General features: G+C 27.9%; 1 protein-coding gene across 6 annotated transcripts in view; it reads right to left on the reverse strand.

Moving 5' to 3' along the window:
* Positions 1 to 841: 841 nt before the first annotated feature.
* The window catches only part of LOC106474632 (CCR4-NOT transcription complex subunit 7-like), a 42,943-nt gene continuing 32,517 nt past the window's right edge, over positions 842 to 11,267 (reverse strand). For 5 of the 6 annotated variants that reach the window (XM_022379887.1, XM_022379892.1, XM_013935348.2 and 2 more), the window contains exon 7: positions 842 to 5,127. In XM_022379887.1, the coding sequence (XP_022235595.1) occupies positions 4,999 to 5,127 (129 nt within the window). In that variant the 3' untranslated portion in view covers positions 842 to 4,998. Of the gene's footprint in view, positions 5,128 to 9,186; positions 10,163 to 11,267 lie in introns of those variants that run through there. The other variant, XM_022379900.1, reaches the window with a different exon arrangement.

Below are 11,267 nucleotides of genomic sequence, written 5' to 3' on the forward strand. Positions count from 1 at the left end.
TTTTAAATGAAAATAGCCCTTTGTTAGAAGAAAACACAGCATCATTGTGACTTAGTTTGAGTATTATGATACCACAGTTATATTGAAAACAAGTTGGTAGTTGTATACATACAATGCTAGTTCAATTCTTCATTCACAGTTATGAATGCTAACATATAATATTTTATACAAACCAATACTTATGAGAATGAATTTAAACATCATTAACATTTTAAATAATCATGCATCAAAATTATGCGTTTTACACATACCTGTTATTTTGCAGAGAGCATATTCTAAAACTTTTGTAATTTATTAGAACGTTTATTTTTTTATGTCGACTTAAAGTTTTGCTGCTGCTCGTTCTTGCAAGCCAATCAAGTTAAAACAAAACATGAACTAGAATCAGGGTCCATATATACATGCAGTAAAATATAATGGTGCACAGCATGAATTTTACTTATTTATATAACTGTGTTTGTGTATCATTTGTTGGTTAGGGTCCCCCAACACATAAATTAAAAACAGAATATTCATGTTGCAACTAATTCTATGAAATACTACTGGGGTTTCTTAATATACTTTAAATAGAATATGAGTTATTTCACAAAGTTTGTGTGTCAGTTATTTAAAGTAATGTAACAGGCAAAAACATGAAGTTACTCAAACTATGGAATATGTGGACTCTTAGTAATTTGTATATAAACAAGTCGGTAATTTGTAGGTTAAATTCAGTTGGTACCAAAAAACTTGTGGCAGAGATCTTATTATTGAAAGTATTTTTTAGTATCATTACAGGTAAATTAAATAATATATAGGAAAATTCGTTTTGTAACCGAACAAACAATAGTGAAACAACAAATGACAAAACGCTCATGAGCATTTTATTTACAACATCACTAAAATCAGTAGAAATGAAACACTGCCCTTCAGAAGTATAAGAATGGATCACTACTTATCCATATATCTATATGTAGGTAATCATGGTTGTCACCCTTTCCAAATAGATGTAAACAAATTTTCTAATATTATTTATTGAATGTAAATAAAACTTCACTTTCAGTAACTGTTACACAGAGATTTAGAATCATCAAGAATTATAATTACTTTCAAATTGCATGTAAGAATTCCTGGTTGACAAGAATACATAGGATATTTAACAAAATTAAGACAAAGATTTTTGTGAAAATATTACTTTTGGGATTTAAAATTTTGTTTCCATTGAACATCAATTCCAACATTTTCAAAAAGTTATAATAGTAATCATAATTTAAAACAATTATTCTGGGCTTCTTAGATGCAGAATCTACTATGAATTAAAACTTTATACTTTTTGTACTTAGAATACAGAACTCATTTGAAGACTAAATTCATCACTAATATGATAACAATACTGCAGACACTAAAAAATTATCCTATCTTTTATTTTAAGTTCATTAAGACTATTATGTGTAAACAATCAAATTACTTGTACAAAAGCAACCACACTACTGTATTATGGAGTGCACAAGTAAAAGAAAAAACTTCTAATATGTAGGTATGTCTGATTGATCCTGTAGTTTTTGTCAAAATTCAGATATATTTATATTTAGCTTTTTTTTGTCTTTTCATTCTAAGTACTCATAAAAGTAAATATAAAACCAAGTTCCATATCTCTTAAAATAATTTAAAGTACTTTTTAAAAAATTATTATTGAATTTTCATAGTCCAGTATGCATTTTTTGATAGTATTTTATTTGAGGGTAGCTTATTGGATGAAGTTTTAAGACAAGCTAATAACTAAGAGAATTATTACACATATAGTTGACTAAATGAGTATAAAAACAAAACAAAAAAACCTTTTATCTTTGTACTTGGGAACAATGATTGTTTTTCATTTTTTTATTACAAAGTTTTACAAAATTTCAAAGGATAAAATAAACATGCATAAAAAAACAGCATTTATGTGGAAATAGCCAGTCTTCAATTAAGGCTATGGTAGAATGTTAATAAAAACAAGTTACAACATACAACTTGGCTAAGTCAAAAACATGATATACACACCTCAACTTACTAAAATAAAATTTTGCTTTTGAAGTAAGAACATACAAAAAATCGTTTGAAACTAACACTTTAAAACAGATCAGAACAGAAGCTAATATTATTAAGTTTAAAGTCGAGCATCATGTCATCTAGGTTTCATTCAGCTTTCATAACTTTGTTTTGTTTGAGAAAATTAACCAAAATGTTGTGAATAAATTTTTAAAAGATTACAATTTGTGGACAATTTTTAACAGTTGTAATTTGTAAAATAAAGGTACCTTTAACAGTTTAATTTTTGCATTTGTTGACATCTTGATTACAATAATTACTGATGCAGAGGTTTCAAGGTTGAAATAGTTTGTCTAACAACAATCTAAAATTATAATATACTTGTAAGATTTACAGAACTTCTTAAGGTTTTGGTTTGCTACATTTCTTTGTATTGCTGCTAATGTTAACAAAGTATATTATATAATAGGAGAATCCAGAGTTTAGAAAATCTTTACACATAAAATGCTAATGTAATGATTCATTCACAGTTACGAAATTAACAATGCTGTTTTATACATTTTAATAAACTAGTCAGGCAAAGCACTAATTTTTTCTGAACAATTCACCCAGAATATTTCTTTGGTTCTCAAAAAAAAAGTCCATACTAGAATTCAAACCTTTTAAAAAATATTAACATGCCACTTGGCTTTGAAATCATACAGATTAAAAAAATTTAGAGAAGCTAAATAATTTCTGTTTGTGTGTGCATATATATCTCATGTTTTCACATTGATAAAAATGCATCACAGGTAAATATAAGCCCTGCAAACCTAAAATGAGTGCATTAGTTACATAGTTTACAATTTTATTAGTCCAGAGAGCACATATCTCATCAAAAGATGACAGTTGTAGTACCCGATATGCATCTTTCACCTGTGACTATAAAAGAATTTGATTATCAACATATCCAATGTATCTGTATCTCATTCAATGTAATATGTATGAACTATTTTATTACTATTTAAGTAAGCATTTGAATGGAATCTCTAAATTCTTCATTAATATTTAAAAACTTCCACTACACAAAGTAGAATATAATTTATTCTACTGAAAATAAAAATTGCTCAACAGAGTATAAAAGACATTTCTAAGCTAAAACAGCTGATCACAAACAATTTTTGCAGCCATTATAAAAGTATATATAATGTTAGTTTTTCACATTTATAGTATTTTCTTAAAACATTTTTTTGAAGAATAAAATTATCTATTTCAAATTATCATTTAAAACATTCATAAAACTAGTTATTTATTAAAGATAATGCAGGTTAGATTTAATGAGAAAACTCTATAGACAAAATAAAGTGTTAAACCATAAACTAGATATTTTTTTAAATCTAATAAAATAAGATATATGTCCCTTTATTTTTTTTTCAGATGCAAGTTACTGCTGAAAAACAAACATGAAAAATAATGTTAAACTTGCATTTCATTCCAATACAAAACATGATTAAGAATAAATCATACACACGTAGGTACACTATGCAATCTATTCTTCTTCATATTAAGTTAATGGAAAGATAAATATCTGTCATACACTTGATTTTTTTTTCTTTAATTTCAATGTCAGAATTAATAAAAATACAAGTACAAAAAATAAAATGAAAATAAAGCCAAAATTAGCATTGAAATTATGCAATAATACTTAAGCATTTGAAAATTAAGAAACAATTCTCATTTTCAAAATTTTCATGCAAGCAGTAATTTTAACAAATACAATAAAAACAACAACTAAAAATAAATCCACCTGCTGCAAGTCTTTTAACATTTTTCTCAAATTTACTTGATTCATTTAAAAATGAACATACATGATGTCTTTAAAATTTAACTCTAAAATGCTTTTAGGTATGGAATTACCAATTCAAAACCTTGGTGATAAAAGTGCACTCAGATATACATCAGAGGTCAGAGATACATGTACTAGGAAAACTACTTACATATTTAAAAAAAGCAGTAAGTTTCCAAAAAAAAAACAGAAAAACTATAGTGGTGACTTTTATGTTTTGCTATCTCAGTGTGTTAATTTTGAATGAAATGTAAATGTGTATCTCTTGGCATTTAATTTTACATGTAATATTCTATCCCATGTTGTATATTCTATTTGTTGCCTTTATTATTTTCACTAAATATTTAAAATTTATGCAAACATGAGTCAGCTGGTGATTTATCACTTGAGTTTTATCTAAAAATCTTATCTTCTCAGAGATGTAAATTTGACTATTTAATAATTCTCGTATTTTGTATTATATTTAAGAAATGCTTTTAAAAGTATCTTATTTGAGGAAACATAATGTATTAAAAAAAAATTAAACAAAGCAAATTTTAAATACCATTTTTCCCACACATGTTATCCAAAATTAATGTAATCATCTTAAATCAAAGTGGGCAACATAGTAACAGGACATTCACATTTCAGTAGTGTTTTTGTCTCTAAAAAGACAAGCTAAACAGAGAAATATAAAATTTACATTACCAAGAAAGTAATTTCTGCAAGGACAACGCATCTTTCTGGGCTATCTAACAGAATCACTATCTTGATACTGAAAGTATCATATTTATCTAAAACTTGGTAACAGACAGAGACTGATAATTGAAAATAAGCCTTTTTAAACAAACCCTTAATTCATCTAATCTCATAATTTAGGAGCTTTCATATTTGCTATTTTTAAATGTATTAGTTGTTGACAAAGAAGTTTCTAGTTGATTTGTACTTTAGAAGGGCAGTGAGAGAGTTATGATAAAAAGTTACATGGCTAGATTAAAAAGATGTATTATGACATAAGCAGACAAACAACATACAAAATATTTTATAAAACTCTTCTCATCAATGTGATAGATGGATAGAAGTTTCACACAAATCTTGAACTGAAGTACAGTGATGTTTCTTTACAAGATGATGGTCAAAACACTTGGTGAACAGCAAAATGGCCTGTAATTTGTTCCTAGATATCAGGATGTGGGAGTAGAGTTGGAAGGAGTATCTTCTTGGTAGGCATTTCCATTTACCACATAAGATGTTCCAAGCCCATACAAGTGGCCACAATACTTGGCATCATCAATATTATCTTCAAAAAACATCTGTAAGCCAAAGTTAGAAGTGAAATAAATATTAATCTTTGTCATATCTGTCTCAATCCAAAAATCAAAGTTAACAAATTTTTCCTCCACTTTTCTATTATGTTTTAATCTGTAAATAAAAAACAAATCATGAAAAATGATCTATAAAAACCAAAACTTTGTTATATCTTAAACAAACCAGTTTAATTCCAACTCATCTCATTTAACTGATGTATACAATGCTTCAAATATTAGTAGTTAAGTCAACATCTATAATTTTTATATTCATGTATAATAAACAGTTAAGTGTTTTATATGTACTTCAGCATCTGTATATACACAAAACAAAAAAAAAATCCCAGCAGAAGTCAGTTGTGCAAACAACATCAGTAACTGAAGCTCAAATTAATATTCAAATCTTTAATGCATATTTTATACCACTTCTAAGTAACTTGTACATTATTTTCATTGTTTGTAACCATTCTGAGAACCTTATTCTGTGACTTAACTGGATGTCTGCATGTAGAAATTCAGATTATACCAAAATTTTTTCTTTCTTAATAGTGAACAAGCTAGAAGTGGAGAATTCATTTTGTTACTGCATATTAAATGACTAGATAAATTGTACATTAGTATTATATTTTATAATTTAGAAAGGTAATCCATATATTTCACTGGAACTTCACTTTCCTTAAACTTTAGATGCATTTCTTTCAACATATTTATTAAACTAGAAGCCATTTAACTTCACTGGAGTAGCACTGTAGGTAAATAAAGGTTCAGAAACCCACAATAATATTGTTGCTGGATGTCTAAATTATAATATACAAAAGTAGGTGTACAAGGAAATTTATTTAAACACTATGATATAATATCTACATATTGTAAATTATGCTGCATCTACATTGTGATAATCAAAGAGTGAAAAGAAAACCTTGATGTTACACTTGCTTAACCAATAATATGCTATTCTGTCCTTTGAAAACTATAGGTGTAAATCAAAATACATTATGTAATTGTAAAATAAAGTTTTATTACATATTATTAGTTCTGTCAGTACACTGACAAATTCTAGATTTAGATAGACAGATACAGAATTGTTAGTGATGATGTTCAACTAGGATTACATGTGATAAATATAGCCAAATAACATCAACATTCCTGGTGTTTTTTGAAAACACACTATTCAAAGGATAAAAAAAAATTACTCTCTAACTATTCATCAATAAGAAATAGCATTTCTTGACAACTGCTTGCTGATTATGAAGAAAATATAATGACTACATTTTACATCAAAAGCACTAACATCATCTATGTGGACGTTATCATACCTAAAAATTAAATTCTACCTTCAAGACATGTTCTTCATTATGTTAGCAACCAAAAATGGTAACTACAACCCATTTATTTTCATACAACAACTTCAGGAAACTGAACAGAACTATTTTATACAAGTGGTTATAAAACCAGTGCTATACCAGCACATTCTGGCATTCCATGGATATGAATTGAAATATTACAGAGCTAATTCCACTTTCATTTAACTGTATATACTTGAAACTGTTGTAAACAATACTGTTATAAAAGAAACAAATTAAAGAATTTTCAGTTCCATCAGCTTTATAAGTGAGAATTTTAACATAAAACAAAAATTTCTCAGTCTTGAACTAACATTCATTTGTATTCTAGTTGATAAGTCTTATTAAATGAAAGTAGGTAGGTGTCATTGTTGTAAGTATCAATGTCTAATGAAAATTGTTATTAGATTGAGGGAAAATCAGCACTGCTAATCCTATCTCATAAACTTACTTTGGTAACTGGTCAATCAAAAATTAAAATTGGGCTAATGATATCACATGAATACATGCTCCAGTAACATCGTTACAGATAGCATTTTGAATACAGTTTCTAAAAGATATTTATTCTATTTCTAACATAATTGGTCAGCAGTAAATTTACACTACTGTTTTTGACTGAAAAAAAAAAACAGCATTAAAATTCCATGCATTTATTTTGGATGTGTATTTTGCACAATTTTTGTAACATTATAAACAATCTATCACATATTACTGCTTGCTCTTGTAAAGTATTTCCAATATACTTCTGGTATAACTGTTGATCACAAACTAAGTAGTATGTTTATACATATTTAACCTTCAATAAATAAAGCTGAGTGTAATAAAAATTACCCATTGTCTTTCTCTCAAAATTGTGGTAAATTTTTCTTTAAAAATTAATTTTCTGTTAGTAAAACAAAGGCTGTGTAAAACAGAAAAATGATAAAATATCAGAAAATACTAGTGTCAATTTAAAAATATTTTTTTTCACTAATTATTCCTGTAACAGATGCACTTAACAATGCTGTAACATGTGGTTATGGCAAACCTTACCTGTGTGATGGTCTCTTATGATTAAAGTTTACATCCTGTAAATAAATTTACCTTGAAAACTTACTGTGATGAAATATCTCCATTAATTCAGCAACAATTGTGTATGTAATGCTAGTTTGGGTAATGTATAATTATATCTACACATTTTAGAGTTCATTTTCATTCAGAGATAAACATGTAGTTATCTATTACACTATTTTGCCAATCATCTCATGATAACCCCAGTGTTGTATTGTTGCACCATGTTTTTTCTAAATAGATCTTTTGACAAATCAATAAAAAATATGAGCCGTAGGTATTGATACAGTAAGATAAATATAGCTTGTTTCTGAGTTTTGACCATACCAGGTGTATCATGTATGGGAAGAAACACTGAATTTGTGTTTTGACTGTTAGCCTGTAATATAAAACCATTTTGGATACTTGAAAAAGGTCAAGCTTTAGGCAATGAAAAAGCTGTTTGTCTTAAAAGGTTTTTTTCTTCGCTGTACCTCACAATGCTGTAATTTAGGTTTTATTTTCAAGATATCTACCTAGTAAAGCCACAACATAGAAACAACCCCATGCTACTGTTTTATAAAATAAGACTTTAGCCATTTTTCAGCAAGATGACTGATCAGAACCAATTCATCATATCCATAATTTAAAGTTTTTTTCTATTTACTGATTACAAAATGTATATAATTACTTATATGTAATAAGTCTGCTTCTTTCCTTTCAATTAAACGTGCTCGCATTTTGAAATACATCTCATCACAAGCCTAACTTTGCAACACCTATATATGAATATGGAAACAACAACATTCGGTTTGTCACAACATCCAAACCAAAGTTTTCTTTACAGTGATGCATATGTGTCACACATGTTCAAATCAATATACACTGCCACTTTTAGAGCACAACTCACTTCTCAGTTTTTGTTCAATGAAATCACATGGGTACACTTTATTCTGAGACTTCTACTGTTGTACAGCCATGATATTTGAACTGTTTTATTATGCTGTAAAATAATTATAATAAATATATATTTATCTTTGGTGGAAAAATATTGAGCAACTCTTATATCTGCTCATCAATTCTAATGAAAATGCAGCACTTAAAATTTTCTCTAAAAGTCCAAATAATTTCAGCCTATGATAACATAATTCGCTAATATATGTTGTACATAATCTTGGAAGTGTATTTCAAAATATTTATAGGACCATCAAAATAAAGGATTACTTCTGGAAATGGTAGTTGATTTTCAATATTACACAAAGAAGGTACATTGAAGAAACCCAGTCATTTCAGTGTGTTATCTAACTAAACCTAAGATTTTGTAATGTCTACTAGCTACACATTTACTCGTTGTCACTGACAGATTTACTTAATGTCACTCATATTGAGGAATTTTACATATATCTGATTATTAGTCTGTATAATAGGGATGGCTAATATTGAACTGTGGTTGGTTAGCGTAAACTGTAAGCTGTTGTCTAGGAGAAACAAACAAGTTTCTGCCATGGATCTTCTGTAACACATTCATTTATTATCTACGTTTACTACATCAATGTATTTTTATAAAACGTTTAGAATACCTCAAACATTTCATTGAGATACACAATTAATATTATATATTTTACTGCAAAACAGAAAAACATATGTTAACTATTAATCAATAATGAACTTTCTAAATATTTAACTTCGTCAGTGGTTATGCTTCTTCAGATGTCACATTTGGACATTAGACTTCCTTCATAACTGTGACAGTGCAAGCATTAGCCTTACATCACCATATATTTCTTTGTTTTGTAACTGAACAATTCAGTGAGAGTATTTTACTGTTCTAAAATCTTCACAGCATTGTTTTTGAAAATAATACTACAAACTAATACATGTAAGCTATATGATGTGTTACATGCTGATCTTGTTTCAAATTTGATTTAAAAGGTTTTACACGCAGTCACATGAGGTTAGTGCACCTGGTATGTCTGTGGTACTTGGAATGTAGCTTATGTGATTTGACTTGCAGAAGAGTGATTCTTGAACACTTCAGGAAGATCAATGTAATGTCACAGCAGGTGCAATGGTCATTTGATCTACACATTAACCCACAATAAAAGGTTTTGGTCTTTATTTCTTCCTGTTGAAAGAAACACAGATATTGTTCTAACACATATTGCTGTCAATCTTTACTATCATACTATTTTACAAAACTTTTGTGACTTTGAATAAGCTGAACTTACTACATTTTCAAGATGTGTTTATTGTACTTAGGTGATTTGAAAAAATGGAGTTTGCTAAGTTGGGAAACACGTTTTTCATAACTACAATATAATTGAAATATTACAGTTACACTGTATTGCTGTTAGCTTTTTCTTAATGTATAGTCATTTCCTATTAAATGTTGTAAACTGTCAAGGTACATGTTATATAAGCATTTAGATGTATTACTGTATCACTTCATGCAAATACTTGTTTGTGGTTAGTATTTGAATCTCACAAAAACACTTATGAAATACAAATAAAATTTGAAACATCTTTTATTTAGTGATGAACTTAAGCTTCCTCTGAAGTGGGCCAGTAGAAAGAGTATGTTGGATTGAAACTGTCATCTTGTTTCAGTGCTGCTACTGTTCCTCTAACAGTAGTATTCTAGTTTTCTCTGAAATCTGTCATTGATTTGACTGTTGCAAAATAAATGTTTCATTGGCTGATTATATATATGTATTACATATTTTAGAAGTTTGAGACTTCCATATTAACTGAGTGCACTTTCAGGATTAGAGTTGAAGAATAGTATATATATATATAGTTTTTAAAGTTTCAGTTTCAGAATCACTTGTATACTTTCTAATACTTTATATGTAAAATAAACAATGTATATACTTGCATGTTTTGTTCCAAATACATTCACTGTTTTACAAAGTTACATAACCTATGGCAAGTTATAGCTACTATGTAGAACAAGTGCATTTATAAATAGTATATTGCATTACAAAGTTCAGATATTAGTACTTTACTACTCATTCCTAAAACATTTGTATATAATCAAAGTTTAATTACATAATTAGTCACATGCACTGGTAAACACTTTAACGGAAATCTATATAGAATAAATACTCAAAGAAACAAAACATTCTTAGAAAAGAAGTAGTAACTGTTAGTAGCACTGTTTTAATCAGTGCTGGCCTGTACGTTGCTGCATTTTACAAAATGTAGTTACTAAAGGTGCAGAGGTTTTCTAACAATGCCAGTACTGTTATGTGCCTTAGACATTTATGCAAGTAACATTGGTCACATTGTTTATGTAACTGCTGAATGTACAAAATGTCCCAAGTTATGAAAACTAAAAGTAAGTAGAAATTTATAATACTTTCCTTAACGTATGCTTTTAAATTTTTTAAAGTAGTTTTTATCTGTACAGCTATTTATAACTATTTGTTTTTGATCTCTGGAACTATAGGTTTTGGAGGTTTTTTGAATATGAAAACTGGTATGGTCCATTTAAATTTTTATTTACTTTTGTGATGCGTGCACAACATACTTGAAATTACAACAAATCTGACTGCAACCCCTTCTAAATATCTCATAACGGAAAGTTTATCTTGGGAAGAAAAAAATGCTGAGTATAATCATGTAATGGAAATGAAATAAGGTGTTATTTTATTCAGCTTTTGATGATTTTTGGTGTTGTCATCAAATATAATAACAATTCTTCTTATGGTTTTTATATATATATATATATATCTTTATAATAATAATAAAAGGGCATGTCTGTCTGTGTCCACC

The sequence above is a fragment of the Limulus polyphemus genome, unplaced genomic scaffold (genome assembly GCF_000517525.1).
Source record: "Limulus polyphemus unplaced genomic scaffold, Limulus_polyphemus-2.1.2 Scaffold140, whole genome shotgun sequence".
Taxonomy (NCBI): Eukaryota; Metazoa; Arthropoda; class Merostomata; order Xiphosura; family Limulidae; genus Limulus; species Limulus polyphemus.